General features: G+C 39.6%; 2 protein-coding genes across 4 annotated transcripts in view; both read left to right on the forward strand.

Moving 5' to 3' along the window:
• Window positions 1–12,069, forward strand: part of SLC25A14 (solute carrier family 25 member 14) — a 32,606-nt gene extending 20,537 nt beyond the window's left edge. For all 3 annotated transcript variants that reach the window (XM_034648937.1, XM_034648938.1, XM_034648940.1), the window contains 4 exons: window positions 2,816–2,940; window positions 4,069–4,204; window positions 10,572–10,652; window positions 11,613–12,069. In XM_034648937.1, coding sequence (XP_034504828.1) covers window positions 2,816–2,940; window positions 4,069–4,204; window positions 10,572–10,652; window positions 11,613–11,654 — 384 coding nt within the window. In that variant the 3' untranslated portion in view covers window positions 11,655–12,069. The remainder of the gene's footprint in view (window positions 1–2,815; window positions 2,941–4,068; window positions 4,205–10,571; window positions 10,653–11,612) is intronic.
• RBMX2 (RNA binding motif protein X-linked 2) overlaps window positions 10,669–19,044 on the forward strand; it is a 37,046-nt gene continuing 28,670 nt past the window's right edge. The window contains exon 1 of the mRNA XM_002918606.4: window positions 10,669–10,700. Coding sequence (XP_002918652.2) covers window positions 10,684–10,700 — 17 coding nt within the window. The 5' untranslated portion in view covers window positions 10,669–10,683. The remainder of the gene's footprint in view (window positions 10,701–19,044) is intronic.

Genomic DNA, 19,044 nt, shown 5'->3' on the forward strand with positions numbered 1-19,044 from the left:
GTTGGATACATCCTTTAAGAATAATATAGTGCCCTTCTGTGTCTCTAACTATAGTCTTTAGTTGAAAATCCTATCTGTCTGATATGAGAATTGCTACTCCAGCTTTCTTTTGAGGTCCATTGGTGTGAAGTTGAGGTCCCCTACTATTAACGTATTTTTATCTATATGTCTCTTTATTCTGGTTAAGAGTTGGCTTGTGTATCTTGCTGCTCCCCTGTTGGGGGCATATATATTTATAATTGTCATATCCACCTGTTGGATACATCCTTTAAGAATAATATAGTGCCCTTCTGTGTCTCTAACTATAGTCTTTAGTTGAAAATCCTATCTGTCTGATATGAGAATTGCTACTCCAGCTTTCTTTTGAGGTCCATTGGTGTGAAGGATTGTATTCCATCCCTTTACTTTCAGTCTGAATGTATCTTTAGGTTCAAAATGAGTCTCTTGTAGACAGCAAATGGATGGGTCATGTCTTTTTATCCAATCTGCAACCCTGTGGCATTTTGTGGGAGCATTTAGGCCATTTACATTGAGACCGAATATTGAGAGAGATGATTTTAATGATGCCGTGTTGCCAGTATAGTCTTTGTTTCTATAGTTTGTGACTTTCTTTTTTTTCTTTTTTCTTTTTTTTTATTTATTCGACAGAGATAGAGACAGCCAGTGAGAGAGGGAACACAAGCAGGGGGAGTGGGAGAAGAAGAAGCAACCTCTTAGTGGAGGAGCCTGATATTGGGTTTGATCCCATAATGCCGGGATCACGCTCTGAGCCGAAGGCAGACGTTTAACCGCTGTGCCACCCAGGCGCCCCAGATTGTGACTTTCTGTTCTGTATCACTCCTGGGGCCTTTTTACTTTTATAGAACCCCCCCTTAATATCACAATTTCGTGGTTATGAAATTGGTCAATGACTGGCGATTCTGGAAGGTCTTTATTTCTCCATCAACTCTGAATGACAGCCTTGCTGGTTAAAGGATCCTTGGCTGCATGTTTTTCTCCGAAAGAGCTTTAAAAATGCCCCCCCAAGCCTTTCTCTCATTCCAGGTCTCTGTAGACAGGTCTGACGTAATCCTGATACCTTTGCCTTGGTACGTGAGAAATTTCTTTGTCCTGGCCGCTTTCAATACTGTATCCTTGGATCTAATGTTTGCGAATTGCACTATGAAGTGACGTGGCGTAGGTTTGTCGTGGTTGGGCTTGGGAGGGGTCCTCTCTCCCTCTTGGACACGAATGTTTCCTTTGCCAGATTAGGGAAGTTTTCAGCTACAATTTGTTCAAATATCTCTTGCAGACCTCTGTTTTTCTCCACCCCCTCAGGGATGCCAATGATTCTGACATTGGAACGTTTCATAGAGTCAGTAATCTCCCGTAATCTACATTCGTGGGCGTGGAATTTTTTTAAGACCAGCTTCTATTTTCGTTTTTTCTTCTACTAACCCATCCTCCAATTCGCTAACGCGTTCCTCTGCCTCGGTGACCCTGGCCGTCAGAGCCTCTAGTTTTGACTGCATTTGGCTCATAGAATTTTTAATTTCTGCCAGTTTCGCTCTCATTTCTGCCCTTAGAGATTCTATATTCTCATTAACATTTTCGTTAATACCTTTTTCATGTCTACACATCATCTTGACCATTGTTACTCTGAATTCCATTTCTGATAATTTGGTTATATCCATATCCATTAGTTCTGTGGCAGAGGCCACAGACTCATTGTCTTTTCTCTGCTGGGGGGGAGGATTTCTCCTTCTCATCATTCTGATGAGGAGAGGTTGCAGGGTTTTCCAGAGCCCAAATTATTGCCCTGGACTCAGGCCATGCGCCCTTGTTTTATAGGGATTTTAGGGATGTGGGCTTCTTGATTTTTCAGCCTGCCTTCTGGGGGAAGGGCCTGCCGCACCTATACTCAGGCAACCCTGTTTGGGTAGAGTCTCTGTGGCCCCTGCGAGGGGGGATGGGGGTGGGCACACTGTGAGCCGGTCTTTCCAGGCTTTTGTTCTCTGGCGGCTTTCCCTGGCAGTTTTCTGTGACTTTTCTGAGAGTCAGAGCAGCAGTGGCCGAATCTCAGCCTCTGTCTCAGAACAGAGGGATCGCGGATTGTTCTCCACTGATGTTCTGGCCACTTTAACTCTGTTTCTGTTGGTGCTGCTCAACCCTGCAGCATCCCGGGATGTGCGCCCCACACCTGGCGTCCCAGCCCTCACTTCCAGGGCCGGCGTGTCTCAGTCCTTTGTGTTTCTAACACCGCCAGCTGCTAGCCGCCTGCCCCCCCCCCACGTGTGCTCCCGGAGCTCCCGGTCTCAGGCTGGTTCCAGTGAGCACACCGGAGCTCTGTTTCAGTCTGGTGGCGCGCATTCCCCGGCTCACGGTCTCAGTCTGCTTTTTCGGGGGTGCTGGTCTGCGAGTCCACCCGCTCACCCGTGCAGGTGGCTACCGCTTCCCGGCGCCCGAACGCGGCGGCTCCCTCTCCCTTCCATTTATCTTCTGATATCTGTGCGCGGTTTCAGGGGTTCCCGCTTCCTACCTCAATACTCAGCACTGGAGATGTTCATTTGTAGAGATCCAGATGTATGTTCTGTGTCTCATGCTGATTCCGTCGCCTGCCTGTTTTTCCTAAGTCCAATGATTCTGTTTTTAGTAAATAAGTGAATTGGATTTTATAAGTGTTCCACTATTAGCCGTTGATTTGAAAGGATGACCTCTGTACTTCAGACTTGGTTTTTTATGTCACTTTGTAAATTCAAACCTATTTTGTTCACTTTTAGATTTATGTCACTACTTGTGTATTTCTTTGGTGTGTAATATCACTTATGTTTTGCAGGGTGTCGTCCCAACTGCTCAGCGGGCTGCCATCGTTGTGGGCGTAGAGCTACCGGTCTATGATATTACAAAAAAGCACTTAATATTGTCAGGGGTGATGGGAGACACAATTTTAACTCACTTTGTGTAAGTGTGATAGTTTGTACTTATTCCATATTTCCATTATTTTGAGCACAAAAAGCATCTTTCACTGAAGTCCTTATATTGAATCAATAATAGGTACAGATGGTCTAAATACCCCTGTCTTTCTTATCACCTTATCACCAGAACTTTAAGCCTTCCAGTACTTGTACAGAGATCCCAGATGCTGTGGGTACTTTGGTACTTGGTAGCTATTACAACAGCTTATCAGATGTCTATAGGATTTGCATTTGTTCATACACAGCCTCTATATCTAAACTTATCTGTTATTTGCTTTGGTTAATTTTGGATTAGAAAGCAAACTTTTCTCAATGAGAATCAGAAAAAAGTGAAAATTTATAGGACCTCTGAAGCAAAACCACAATTTCAGGCTGAAAACTGTTGCTAATCTCCTCCTACATTCTCTTCATCTTTTAATTTTTATGACACTTTACTGCTCAAATGCATTTGGTATATGATGCTGTGGTATGAAAACTTTATATGACAAATAGATGCTGTGTCATGCGGTCTGCTTAGAAATCTTGCTAGACTTACAAATTGCCCCCCCTCAAAAAGGCTGAGTTTTGGATGAAAAAATGAAGGGGATAACTTTAAAAAAAAGATTTATCTGTTCATTCTAGAGAGAGAAAGAGATTGAGTGAGGGGAGGGACAGAGGAAGAGAATCACCAAGCAGACTTCCTGCTGTGCATGGAGCCCCAGGGGCTCGATTCCACAACCCATGATATCATGACCTGAGCGGAAACCAAGACTCAGAAGCTCAACCAATTGAGCCATCCAGGTGCCCCTAAGTATTTTTTTTTAAGATTTTCTTTTAAGATTTTCTTTGTAAGTAAATATGGGGCTCAAACTTAAAACCCGGAGATCAAGAGTTGCATACTCTACTGACTGAGCCGGCCAGGCATCCCAGTGGGGATAACTTTTGAGTGATGTTTCTAAAAAAACATCTTAGAAATATTTCTAAAGAAATATTTTTCTTTAGATTGTAATGAAAGGGCAAGTGCCAGGTTTTATCTGATGAGTCTGACTCGTACATTTATGCATTTATGTTTGGCTTAATTTCTCTTTAGTCAGGATTGGAAGTGAGGCATCTATCTTAAAGTTTTCACCTTTAGTTCCAGCTTTACATGCGGCTTGGCTGGGGCTCTGGCTTCCAATCCCGTGGATGTGGTTCGAACTCGCATGATGAACCAGAGGGCAATTGTGGGACATGTGGACCTCTACAAGGGTACTTTGGATGGTATTTTAAAGGTATGCACACTGTAGACTTGGTTTGCATTTTTAATTTTCTTTGATGTCTCAGACATTCAGTCCTTATTCTTAGTTGCTATGTATCATTTTGAAGATGGAAGAATCATTATGTATATTTTTAATAGCATCTCAGAGTAACTCCCAGGTAGAAAAGCTGTCTCCTTGGCAATCTAATACACATTGATCCTTAACATTATTATTCCAACTTGAATGCTTGTGACTGTGGGACACTTTTATTGATAGCACCATGTAGAATTATTAATAGAAGAAACTTAACATATCCTACATTTGCCTGCTTCAGACAAGACGGAGCCGCTGTAATAGAAAATCTGGTACTCAATTTCAGTTTAGTATTGTGCTATTGTTCACACTTTGCCTTTGAAAAGTTTCTGCTATTAGGTTTGTAGGAAGCTGAATAACATAAATGTATTATGTAATCACTGGTGATCATTCTTCTACAAAAAGCAAATTTGCGGATAAAATATAACATTTCCCTCTGGTTTCTCTGCTGCTCTCAGTTTAGTTTAACAACCATTTATTATCTACCAGGCACCATTTTAGTAGATACAGAGAAATTAGAGTATACTGCAGGTGTACAAACAGATAACTAACAAAGCTTGGTAAGTGATAAACTCAGGGACCTATGGGAGCGAATTTTAGTCTAATTTGGAAGTTTAGGATAGGCTCCCCGTAGATGGTGGCATCTTGAATAATAGTAACTCCCGTCCATCAAATGCTTTACTGTGTATCAGAAACTGTCCTAATGAGGCTTACATATATTCCTTCACTTAATCCTCATCATTACCCCATGAGGTAGACCCTGAAGCTCTAACCTGCCCAAGGTTTCACAGCTAGTGGGATTTCAGCTCAGACCATTTGGCTTTAAACCAGCATTTTTAACTTCTATACTATAGTGCTTTTCTCATGTTGATGGCTAAGGGCTAATTAGGTTAAAAAGGGTATTGAATGCTATGCTGAGGTGCTTGGGCTTTTTTCTTTTTACTTGATGGGTAGCTATTGAAAGGTTTTAATCAAGTCAGATTTGTATTTTAGATCACTCTGGCTTTGTAGAGACTGGATCTGAGGCAGTGATTCTCAGTCCTCGGTGCACAATTGGAATCACCTGGGGAACTTTCACAGCTCGTGTCTACCTTTTAGACCAATAAACTCAGAACTTCTGGGGATAGGACCCAGGTTGAAAATATTTTTAAAACTCCTCAGATGGTTTCAGTGTTCACCTAAGGTTGAAAGTCATTAATCTAAGGGGATAAGCCTGGAGCAGTTGTTCTTAAGACATTAACATGCAACCTAATTACCTTGAGGGCTTATTAAAATGCAGATGGCTGGTTGGGCCCCCTCAACAGAGGCCCCATCACCAGATTCTGATTCAGTAGGTCTGGAGTAGGACCTGAGAATTTGCATTTCTAACTAGTTCTCAGACAATGTTGATGCTGCTAATGTGGGTACTACACTTTGAAAAACACTGACTTAGAGATAGGGAATCTGATTAGAGGGCTTTTATAGTAATCTAAGTTAGAGGTGACGAAGCCTGAACTTGAGCATTGTGGTGGGGATACAGAAGGTGGGATAGAGTTGAGAATAATTTAGTTGATAAAGTCAACAGGATTTGATTGACTGGGTGTGGAGAGGTGTGGGAGAAAGGAGGTGTCAGAGATAACGTTCCGTTTTTTTTTTTTTTTTTTTTTTTTTTTTTTTTTGGTGGCCATGTGGTGATACTCATTGACAGAGGCATCACAGGAAGAGGAGGAGGTTTTTTGGGAGACGGTACAGTTTTGGACACTTAGTTTAAAGTGCATGAGGAATACCCAGTGAATCTCTTTGGATATCTTAGTCTTAACTCAGGGGAGAGTTTGAGGGTATAGATAGGAGCCTGGGGAATCAGTATTGTACAGGTTTTACCTAACTATGGAGGGGAAGACCAAGGAGAAAAGGTAGAGGAGTTCCCAACTTTTTTGCCTTTCTAGCACACTAGAGTATTATGAACTCCTTCCATTAATACTGATTCACAGAGGAAGTGATTCTGACTCTGGGGAGTAGAGTTTGGTAAAAGCCCCTCCTTAATATTTCTTTTTTCTTTCTTTCTTTCTTTCTTTTTTTTTTGCTCCTCCTTAATATTTCTGATATGCTTATCCTTCCACTTGACAGTTGTTGGTGTAGGGAGAAAGGTAAGGCCAAGGAAATGACTCTGGGGAATACCAATTGCTAAGGGCTTCGCAGGTGGGGAACCTAAGAAAGACATCAAAGATAACAGTCAAAAGATATGAGGAAACTTAGAAGAGTCATGGAAGTCAAGAGAGTAATGAGTTTCAGGAAGAGATAAGTACTTATTTGATGCCAGTCCAGTATAAGGACTACAAAATATCTGTTGGATCTAATGTGTTCTAGAGGAGGCTTGCTGGATTGGTGTTTGCAAAAGCTAGATTGCATTGAGGAGTGTGTTTAATTATTCATTGAATACAAAAATGTTTAAGTCTTATGTGCCAGGTGCTGTTCTAGTTGGGTGAACAAAAAAGTTTCAGCCTTCATGACACTTCTAATAGAGACAGATAAACATATAGGAATCAAGGTAAGTAGACAAGTGTAAAATACTCTTTCAAGAAGGTTGGTTAAGAGGACGTAGAAGGCACAATAATAGAGTAATAGGTAGCATTTAGTGAATGCTTATTATGTGCCACACACCGTGGTATATCCTTAATTCACAGCAACCCTATGGAGTAGATACGTTTTCCATTTTTATAAACAAGGGAACTCAGGTCAGAGTGGCTAAGTATTTACCCAAGATTACACACCTAATAAGTGGCGGATCTGAGACTCAAACCAGAGTCTGTTTGATTCCAAAGCTTATTCTTACAACCACCATGTTGTGTTGTATTGGCAGAAACATATTTTCATATTGGCAGTAACCTTTACTTATATTTACTCATTCACTTACTTGCTGTTAAAATTCTTTATAATGACTGCTCTATATTGCCATTATATGTAATCACATCATGCTTTATTTTTTCATCAGTGAGAATCCCAGAGCACTTGGTGAATGGAGTTATGCATTCATCTCTGACATAGAAACAAACAGTAGCAAATCTTATCCTGTCACCTCTATCTTAAAACCCTTGAATGGCCTCTTGTTGACCCAAGTCTCTATATGATTTGGCTCCTTTTTCCTTCTACAGCTTTATTGCTGCTACCTTTATTCTACATTCCAGATGGACTGTACAATTTCTACTGATAGACTTTCTTTCATTCCCAAATTTTCATCCATGCCACATGTTTTGTTAGATGCCGCCACCCCAGCCTAAATATCCTTTTCATTTGGCTAGCTCCTCTTCATTCTTCAGATCTCATTACGTTTTCATAAAGGCCTTCCCTGAGTGTTGAACTTAGTTATGTGTACGTAGTTTCTTGTACTTGCTCTGTCAACATTTATTGTATTTTTAAGACATCTTTTTTGAGAACTAATTTACATATCATAAAATTTACCTATACACAGTGGCTTTTGGTATATTCATAGATATGTATGACCACAGTTGATTTTAGAACGTTTTCATGAATTCAAAAAGAAACTTTGTACCCTTTAGTTATCACCCCCCTTTTCCCTCCCTCTTAGTCCTAAGATACCACTAATCTACTTTAAGTCTCTCTAGATTTGTCTATTCTGGATATCTCATATAAATGGAATCATAGGATATGTGACCTTTTTGACTGGCTCCTTTCATTTACCATAATGTTTCAAGGTTCATTCATGTTGTAGTGTGTATCAGTGTGTTTTTCCTTTTTATGGCTGGATAGTATTCCATTGTATGATTATATCACATTTATTTACACTTGTTACATTTTATTGTAATTGCTTTTAATGTCTGTCTGCCCCCTAGACTGTAAGTTCTGTGAAGACTGGGCTATGTGCATTGTAATCACTTTATCCACAGCAAATTATTTATTGAATGGATGCATAACTTTACAAAGTAGTCTGTGTCTCTGTTATCTACAGAAGTTCTTGTTTGTTTTCACACAACTGCCTGAAGCCAAAAAGTGGGCCTTCCAGTCTTAATGTTCTGAAGGAGTTGGTCACTGTTTTGGAGCTTTTTAAAGATTCATATGGCTCATGGGAGTGTTAGAAACCCTCACTGTGTTTGTATGTTTATTTACTCAACAAATATTCATTTAGGTACTTATTGGGAACTTTCTTGTGGCAGACCGTGTTAGGTGTTGGGGGTATAATAGTGAACAAGACAAACATAGTCCCTGTTGTCCTGGGGACCACATTCTAGTTGAGGGAGACAGACAATAAACACACAAATAATAATATAATTTCAGGTAAAAGTAAATGAAACAGTGGCTTGGTAATGATGGCAGGGAACTACTTTAGGCTAAACAGGAAAAGGCTGTGACGAGGTGACATTTGAGCAGAGGTCTGAATGATGAAAAGGTGGCCACATGAAAATCTGAGAGAAAAACGTTTCATAAAGAGGGAACAGGTACAAAGACCCTGAGTTGGGAATGAGTTGGATATGTTCAAGGGTTAAAAAGAAGGCTGGTGTGGCTGAGTATGGTGAATGAAGGAGGGAGTAGCAGGAAATGAAACTGGAGAGACCAGCAGAGGCTGAATCATGTAGGATCCTACAGGTCATTGAAGAAAATGTGTAATTAGAATGAAATCCACAGGGAAGCCATTGGAGAGCATCAGGCATTGAAAGTGACACTATTTATAATTAAATATATAAATTAACTCTATTTATTATATTGGATTGTGTCTCTAAAGTCCCTTGGCATTTTAGCAGTCTGATTCTAGGTTATCTGCATCTGGGCTTTATAAAATTTGGCTGAATTTCACAATTTTCCAACATTCATTTTGGTCTGAGACCTTCAGCATTTGCTGGTAATCCATTGGGGGAAGCATATTACCACTCTGTTTCTATGAAAAGTGCCCTTATTCTGTTACTGTTGGCTCAAAAAAGTGGTTAGTAAAGATAATTATCTCGAGTATTCTTAATCTAAAGGATGGGATAGGGGATATTTATAAATTTGGATTCTCATATTATTGTCTTATCCAAATAATATCCATTTTTAGTATAGTGGTGGGTTTTACTTCACCAGTGGAAGGGCAGAATAACATTTTCAATGACCCAGTGCCTAACATACAGGAGTTACTTAATAGATATTTTACAACAGTCTGTCCACTAAATAGGAACTGTTTTTGTCAGCTGAATTCAACATACGCCACCAGTTTATGACCTTTGGTATGCATAATTTGTCATTTAATTTTAATAACCACTCAGTGGGCGTGTGTAGGACTCCCACTGTATAAAACAGGAAACCTAAACTCAAAGCAATTCACATTGTTCCTCATGTAATCCTGAAAGCATTTACATGAGGTAGTCCATGTTTCTGATGAAACAGAAGGATAGTGACTTGCCCACCTCCCTATTCCCTTACCCTACTTCCATTTTCCTACTAGCATTTTTCATTTCTGAATATAATATATATCAATCCATGTATTTGTTTGTCAGCTCTGCTAGAGCATACACTCCATGAGGGCAGGGACTGTATAAGTTCTCTCTTCCTGTATAACAGATCCCTCCAAAACTCAGTGCCTTAAAACAACAAACATTATCTTGCAGTTTCATGGTTCAGGAATTCAGAAGCAACCTAGCTCAGTGATTTCAGCTTAGATTCTCTCATGAGATTGTGGTCAGATGTCAAGCTAGGGCTGCAGCCATCTGAGGGCTTGGCTGAAGCTGGGGTATCTGCTTCAAAGATCACTAATGTGGCTATTAGCAGGAAGCCTCATTTTCTCACCAGTTGGGCCTCTCCTCATGAATGACAGCTGGCTTTCTGTACTGTGAACAATTCAAGAGAGAAAAAGAAGCAGAAGCCTTTTAGATATAAAACATCTTTTACAACATGGAGGTGACAGACTAGTGCTGTATTCTCTTGGTGACACAGACCTCTCCTGGGGTGTTGTGGGAGGGGTTACACAAGGGTATGAATAACTGGCAGTGGCTTTCATTGGGGTCATTTTGGAGGCTGGCTACCACAGGTACTTCTCTGGTTTACTATAATAGTAGTAATATTACTACTAATAATATTACTATAATAGTAATAATAGTAAACCAGAGAAGAGTATGGTAAACATCAAGAAAGAGCACCTTGTATATGGAAGGTGCTTAAATATTTGTTGAATGAGTAGGTAGATTTAGAGAACATATGAATTCAAAATGTTTGTCTTTAGAAAAACAGCATTCACGGAGCCATAAGTTGTTGGAGAGGGACATGGAAGAGGAGTACTAAAATAAAAGTAATTGTCAGATGTAAATAGAGGAATTCACTCTATTTTTATTATATTCCTCAGATGTGGAAACATGAGGGATTTTTTGCACTCTATAAAGGATTTTGGCCAAACTGGCTTCGACTTGGACCCTGGAACATCATTGTATCCTTTTAGAATATGAGAATGAAAGCAGATGCTTCAAGTTCCCAGGTAATTCTAGGCTGTGGGAAGGAATAATTGATTATTGACACCTTTAGGCATGTGAGAAACTCAAGCATTCTAATTGTGACCATTGAGGATGGAACTAAGTAGAGAAATGATTTCTAGCTGGAGTCTAGTACAAACTAAAGGCAGCAGAAAAGACACACCAAAATTTCTTCTTTAAAATAAAACAAGTACGACCAAATCTGGAAGGGGTTATGAAGTTTTGGAAACCCTGTTGGGATTTGCCCAAGGAAAGTACATGCTGAGGTGGTCCATATTTCCTACCCCTAACTATAGGAACAAAATAACTGGGGAAATAATGAGGCAGAAAACAACTATCAGAGCAAAGGAATCCAGGCCAAGTAGGGCTCTTTCCTCATGGGTGAATCACCTTTCTTTAGCTGTGTTTGAGTGCCTCCTCTGTGCAGAGAGATGAATTGGATGTTATGTGTAGTTTGTGTGTATAGTGGTGAGTATTGCAGGGTTGAAAAGTAATTCCTTGCCTTTGTGGAGACTATAGGTTGAGGGAGATAGTATCTCTTCTCCCTCCTTGGGATTGATCCTATCACCTAAAGTCTGTAGCAATTACTCTTAGCATTGCGTTATATGTTGTCATTAATGTTCTTTGGGGTGTGTGTGTGTGTGTGTGTGTCTGTATGTGGCCTGTTTGCTCCTGAAGACGATAAGTATGTTAGTTTTAATCTGTTTTTATTGCTACATGCCAAATCATAATGGGGACATGGTGAACACTCAGCACATGCTTGACTTGCCAGGTATTGTTTTTAAAAATACTTAAGCAAGTGCAACTCAGAAGTGCACAGACTAAATACCTCAATGTAAGAGAATGCAATACGCAATTTTAGAACTTGGTTAGGTTTTCACTATCAATCCAGTAATCTTCCATGACTTACTCTTCAGTTTTTTATTACATACGAGCAGCTCAAGAGGCTTCAAATCTAAGGACTAAATTATATGTGAGCCAAGCCCTGCCGACCTTTCTACTCTTTTCCCTTTTTCCGTGTTCTAATGTATTTTGACAAAGTTGTGTTTACTGAACTACTGGTCTCCCGGGAGCCTCCTGACGGAAGAACTATAGGATGGTTCAAAATGTATAGGATGGTTCATGTGTTTGTGTTACCATGTTAACTTTTCCCTGAGAGGAAGTGTTAACATTGAGACTCTGGCCCCAGATTGGTATCTTCTGTGAAGATGGATACTGATGGATGATATTCAACATGGCCTTCTTTTCAAATGTTGGTTAAATGTAGTTGGTTAGCCCCTGACTTGGGCTAGAGCAGAAGGCATAGGCCAGGGCAGTTACTGCTATGTATGTTTCAGACCTCGGTTCTCATTAAAGTATTTATTGGCAGAATCACTTTGGCTTTGTTTTCATTTACAACTTTCTCCTTTGCCAGTTATTTAAGTTACATTTTCCAGAAAGTGAAAGGTTACTATGAAATTGAGTCTAAACTCTGAAAGCACATTTATGGGAATAGACAAAGTGCATTGTGTTTTCCCACTGCCACCCGTTGTCATAATGCTACTTACTTGTAAACATCTGGTAAATGATTCTTTACTAAGCATGAATAAACAAAGAAGTGGCTCATTTGGAAGTTTCTACAGATAAAATATGAAAAGAGGCTTCAAATAGAACCTTGTGTCCAGAGTTCTAATTGTCTTATAGGCAAAAAGTTCTGGCTACTTTCTTGTCCTAGAACAGTGCCTAGCACATTGTAGGCACTCAAATATTTGTGGATGGAACTAGAGGGTACTGGGTATTATGCTAAGTGAAATAAATCAGTCAGAGAAAGACAATTATATGATCTCACTCATGTGGAATAATTTAAGAAACAAAACAGAGGATCATAGTGGAAGGGAGGGAAAAATAAGATGAAATCAGAGGAGACAAACCATAAGAGACTTTTAATCATAGGAAACACACTCATATGTGGAATATAAGAAACAGTGCAGAGGATGATAGGGGAGGGGAGGGAAAACTGAATGGGAAGTCATCAGAGAGGGAGACAAACCATAAGAGACTAACTATAGGAAATAAACTGAGGATATTAGTAATAAAAAAAAGGAAATAAACAGGGTTGCTGGAGGGGTGGTGGGTGGGGGGATGGGGTAATTGGGTGGTGGACATTAAGGAGGGCACGTGATATGATGAGCACTGGGTGTTACGTGCAACTGATGAATCATTGAACACTACATCTGAAACTAATGATGTACTATATGTTGGCTAACTGAATTTAAATAAAAATTAAATTTAAAAAAAATCATAGGAAACATACTGAGGGTTGCTGGAGAGGAGGTTTATTGGAGGGGAGGGGAGGGTTGCTGGATGGGGTGGCCGGGTGGTGGACACTGGGGAGGGTGAGTGATGTGAGCACTGGGTATTATATAAGACTGATGGATGGCCAGACTCTACCTCTGAAACTGGTAATGCACTGTGTATGTTAATTAATCAAATTTAAATTTAAAAAATTTACTCATTGTGGAATGAGTAGTTTAGCTCATCTTTATCTATTCATCGATTTGTTCAACAAACATTTATTGTGTGTATATTATGTCTTAGATGCTGGGAATAGAAAAATAAGTTAAGAGATAGTCTCAGTTTTCAAGCTCACATTATAGGAGGAGAAAGAGACATGTAAGTAGATAATTATAGTAGGTACTAAGTACTATGTGGGAGATGAACAAAGTGCTAGAAGCACAGAGAAGGGAACAGCCAGTTACCTAGGGGATTGGCCAAAGGCTTCATAGCAAAGATGACATTTGAGGTAAATAGCAGATGTTACCATATGGATAAGGCAGGGAAGGACATTCCAGGCAGGGAAATAGGGGAAAGTTCAGTACGGCTAAAATGTAGGGCAGTGGTTTTCAAATACTGTGTGAGGCAGAATCTCCTGGAGATCTTGTGAAAATGTAGCTTCTTACATTCCATTGCCTGAGATCCTAACCTTATTTGGGGCAAAGGCATTTGCTTTCATCACAGGTACTTGATACAGGTGGCCCTTAGACTACACTTTGGGAAGCACTTGAACAGAACTGTGGGCTGGAATGAAATGAAATAAGAATAGTGTGACCAAAAGGGTCAAATTATGAGGGATCTTTATATGCACTAGGAAAGAGTTTGAATTTTTTTATCCTGGAGTGGGGGGGTAGGCAAAAGAAGTTTAAAATAGGGGAATAATATAACCAGCTTTTATTTTTTAGGAAAATAACCCTGTTGTGGAGGGTAGCCTGGAGGGGAGCAACCCAAAAGAGGTTAAGACCCACTGAAATCTACTCCTTTTTATGTACAGGTAGATAAAATATGGTCCACAAAGATGAAGACAGTCTGTCCTAAGTCACATGACTTGATTGTGGCAGATTTGAGACTAGTGCATAGTTCTCAGATTTCTTCTCTGTCTCGTTCTGCCACTCCACAGTGCTTTCTTAACTATGTCTAAAGTACTATCTTTTTGAAATTGATTTTAATAGACTTTATTTTATTTTTTAATAATTTTTATTTTGTTATATTAGTCACCATACAGTACATCCTTAGTTTTTGATGTAGTGTTCCATGATTCATTGTTTGCGTATAACACCCAGTGCTCCATGCAATACGTGCCCTCCTTAATACCCTTCATTGGGGTGACTAACATATCATCATCATCATAATAATATTAATTAATTAATTTTAAAAAGCTGATTTACCTCTTTAAAAAATAAATAGAATGTCAGAGTAGACAAATTCATAAAGATAGAAAGTAAATTAGTGGTTGCCTAGGGCTGGGGAAAATGGGGAGGACCACTAATGGGTATAAGGATTCATTTTGGGATGAAAATGGTATAATATTAGGTTATGGTTGATGGTTGCACAAGTCTAAATATACTAAGAAACATTGAATTGTATGCTTTGAACAGATGATCTTTCTGGTATGTCAATTACATCTCAGTAACACTTTTTAAAAACCCAGCATGAGGTTTAGCTTGATTAAGATGGCCAGGGAGGGGGGGCGCCTGGGTGGCGCAGTCGTTAAGCGTCTGCCTTCGGCTCAGGGCGTGATCCCAGCGTTCTGGGATTGAGCCCCACATCAGGCTCCTCCGCTGTGAGCCTGCTTCTTCCTCTCCCACTCCCCCTGCTTGTGTTCCCTCTCTCGCTGGCTGTCTCTCTCTCTGTCAAATAAATAAATAAAATCTTAAAAAAAAAGATGGCCAAGGAGGAATTTCCATGAAGCTGTTTGGTAACAAAATAAAGATCGATTCATATTAACTCCAGAGGATCACATGGATATTTTCCTTTAGAATGAGAAAATCCATTGTGTTACCAGCAACCTGAAGATAAAACAACTGATATTTCTGTCCAGGAAACCCCAGGTTTGAAGGGATAAAATGATGATCAAAATCTGTAGGCTGTAAGATGAAAAAACTTTCACTGTTTTTTTCTTTCTTTTGAGAGGCTAGAGCATGGGGCAACTCAGATGATAATAGCTAATACTTATATGGCTTTTATTATATGTCAGATACTGTTCTAAGTGTATTGTGTTTATAAAACTTTATATTCTTTCAACCACTCTAGGAGGTAGATACTATTCTTATTTTTAGATGAGAAACTGAGGCACAGAAAGGTAGAATACTTGTTACTAGGAAATGACAGACCCAGAATTCTAACCCAGGCAGTCTGGCTCATGAGCCCATGCTTATAATCACTATGCTAGAGGTGTACCGACTCAGCCTTGTCCAGGGTCACTTAAAGTTTATGGCAGGTGAGCAGTAAAGAATATTGATTTCATTAATTCCCCTATCTTTATAGCACCCTGGGAGAAAGAAGGTCAATAGTTGTTGTGGTGGGTCACTCTTTGACACTTCACTCTAACACTGGCTTTAAATTATTTTCCTGGAGACCGGTAACTGCAAATATATAATTTTCCTCTTATTCTCCACTTCCTACTTCTTCCTTCTGTTTTCTCTGTTGGCCTTTCTTCTCCACAACCTCCTTCCTCACTAGCCCACCCCTTCTTTCTCCAGTCTAAGTGAGCACAGTTCACTATACACACGGGAACCTGTTTTTGTTGTATGTTGTACTATTTATTGAAGAACTTGGAATTATTGATACAGATGCCACTAGTTCGAAATGGAGTAATTTGGACATGGGGCTAGACTTCTCACCCTCTCTCCTCCAATGTGAACAAGTGTGTTGTTAGGCTTATAAACAGATTTACGGGAAGAATGACTAAACTACTAATAACCTGATTATAAACACTTATTTTCTATTTACTAAAGCATATCACTTAAGGGGTGATACTTTTGCTAGCCCAGCCCAGTCAGGATATTGCATAAGTTAAAATAATAAAACTGCTTTTTAAAAAACAAGTATCTTCTCATAGTAGCTACTCTGTATTAATTCCTGAGATTCCACTAGAGGATGTTTTTCTCTCTAATAACTTTCTCAGCATCAGAACTCAGTTATATTTTGGGCTGTGCCTAACTCACTATAAACACTCTTTGTGTACCCTTGCCTTTCCTATTTATTTAGCAAATAAGGAAAAGCAATTTAATCCATCATTGTTTAAGATTACTAAGGGAGAGGCCCCTGGGTGGCTCAGTCAGTTAAGCATTTGCGTTTGGCTCAGGTCATGATCCCAGGGTCCTGGGACTGAGCCCCCCCATCTGGCTCCCTGCTCAGCGGGGACCCTGCTTCTCCCTCTCCCTCTGCCCCTCCCCCTACTTGTGCATTCTGTCTCTCTCAAATAAATAAAAATAAAACCTTTAAAAAATATTACTAAGGGACCTGGTAATCTTAAAGTGGTAGTTGGAATTTTGGATTATGAATCTTTTCCACACTTGAAATAACCTCACAGCCATTTGGCTATAATTTTTGGTTTAGTTTTCTTACTTTTTTTTTTTTTTTTGAGAGAGAAAGAGAGGGAGCGTGCCGGCAAGGCAGAGGGAGAAGGAGAGAATCTCAAGCAGGCTCCACACCCAGCGCAGAGCCCAACACGAGGCTCGATCTCATGACCTGAGCCAAAATGAAGAGTCAGATGCTCAGTTGTCTGAGCCACCCAGGTTCCCCTAGTTGTTTTACTTTTTAAGCCACTTCTGAGATGACATGACACCAGTTTGCTTTTCTATAGAAAGTGCTTTAGTATTTGTTGAATGGTTCAGTGGGCAAATCTGCAAAAATATTGTGAGGGGTAAAAGCACAATGAACAGTTTTATAAGACAGTGTGGCATTTTATTGGGTGAACGACTGTTATCTCAGCATGTTTATCAGCTTTTTAGTGCCTTAATGTCAATACAACCCAGAGAGAACTGGAAGTGATATGGATTTATTGTAGTAAATAGGAAATATGATTCAATCATGGGATTGTTGGGCAACATGCACCAAATAAAAACAAACCTAAACAAATGAAGAGAACCTCCTCAGGCTCTTGGTCTTACATGACTTTAGTCCCCTCCAGTGTGCTGGAGCAAATGGATCCTGCCTGCCCTACTGTGTAGAAGGCATTTTAAAGAACCGGGAACTGCTTTGTGCATTAAGACCCTAAATGGCTGCATTGGTTGTTTCTAGGACTCCTCATGAGAGGGCTCTTTAAGCCCAATGGCTGATTATGGTCCCAACAGCTTGTAAATCCAGTGAACATATGGCTGGGTAGTAGCATGTTAAGCTCTCATGCACTTTACCTTGCACAGCTGATCCATTAGGTGGAGCACATCTCTCCCTTTCAGCAACTTAGCAAAACTATGGCTTCAAGGCTTCAAGTGCATCACAACCTGTCTGCTGGCTCCATGTGATTATGTTTCCATATTCACATGCCTACTTAGCATTCTATGATGCACAAAGCAACTAACTCAGAAAATTTGAAGAGTGAAAACACACTGAAATTGATACCTGGATATTACTCAGCACCATATTGATGATGCAGTTGTAAGAGGTGTTCTTAAACTGCTGTGTCCTATTTGTCCAGATTTCTAAATCTGCAGATTAACTCTAGCAGTAGGACATATCAGTAGGCTTCCTTTTGTAAAAACAAAACAAAACAAAACAAAAAACAAACAACCAACCAGTTAACCCCTTGGTATGGTTTATGCCTTCAGGAAGCCATGTACTTTTATTTGAGATCTTCATATCAGTGTGGTCTATTCATTTATGGCTCGCTCTTGACTTCTCTTAACAAATATCCTAGGCAAACATTACACTTTAAGAAATGCCAGCAAAAATGTGAACCAAAATTCTTATATATGTTTAATGCTTCTTGACCTAGTAATACTTCTTTGTACAATTTATCCTAAGGAATTAAACAGATGTGTCAAAGATTTATACACAAAGGTATTTATAGTGGTATAACAGTGAGATACTGGAAATAACAAGTGTACAACTATAGGGAAATGGTTAGAATATTATATACTCATATGTTGAAATAACATGCAATCATTACTGGTCATGGTTTTTTTTTAAATTTATTTATTTTAGAGAGAGAGAGAGCACGGGGAGGGGCAGAGGGAAAGAGAGAGAGAAACTCCAGCAGACTCCTCTCTGAGCTCAGAGCCCGACACGGGGCTCAATCTCAAGACTCTGAGATCATGACACGCGCCGAAACCAAGAGTTGTATGCTTACTCGACTGCGCCACCCAGGGGCCCCACAAGTCATGTTTTTGAAGAAAAGTTAATTACATAGGAAAATATGCAAAATATAATGTTAAGTGAAGAAAACACATGGTGAATAACAGTGATCATCTCTGAATGGTACAATTATGGGTACCTTTATGATTTTCTGTATTTTCAAAAATTTCTGAAATGAACAAAAATTATTTTTATAATCAGACAAGAATAACAAACCTCATATATACATCATTATATAGCTCTGAAAGAAATCCCGGCAAAGCTGGGGCAATTTTAGCACCTAGCTCTCAAAAAATGTTTGTGGAATAGCTAGACAGATAGATGGACGGATGAATGAATGAATAACAGTTGACACATGTAGGTACCATTATCAAATTTATATGGCTGCAGAAATAACAAATGAAAGTTTGTTAATTAAAAGGAGAAGACTCCAGACCAGCCAGCAGTTTGAAGGATGGCATGGGAGGTACTGAAGGAGTCACAAAATAAGTGAGTGACCAATGGCAGCTAAGGAGTTGTGGTCTGCCCTTGGGTCCATTGTTGCTCTTGTTGCCCAGCTATCAACACCATGTTTCCTCTTGTTCTATGTGTGTCCTTGAAATATATCTTGTGCCTGCTATTTTCATTGGTCTCTATTCAGTTTGGCCATTGATTGAGCAATGTGTGAATGAAATCAAAGTCATGAGTTCATTTTCCATTTGAATCAGTAAATACTTTTCCATATAGGGAGAAGATATC

Source organism: Ailuropoda melanoleuca, chromosome X (genome assembly GCF_002007445.2).
Source record: "Ailuropoda melanoleuca isolate Jingjing chromosome X, ASM200744v2, whole genome shotgun sequence".
Taxonomy (NCBI): Eukaryota; Metazoa; Chordata; class Mammalia; order Carnivora; family Ursidae; genus Ailuropoda; species Ailuropoda melanoleuca.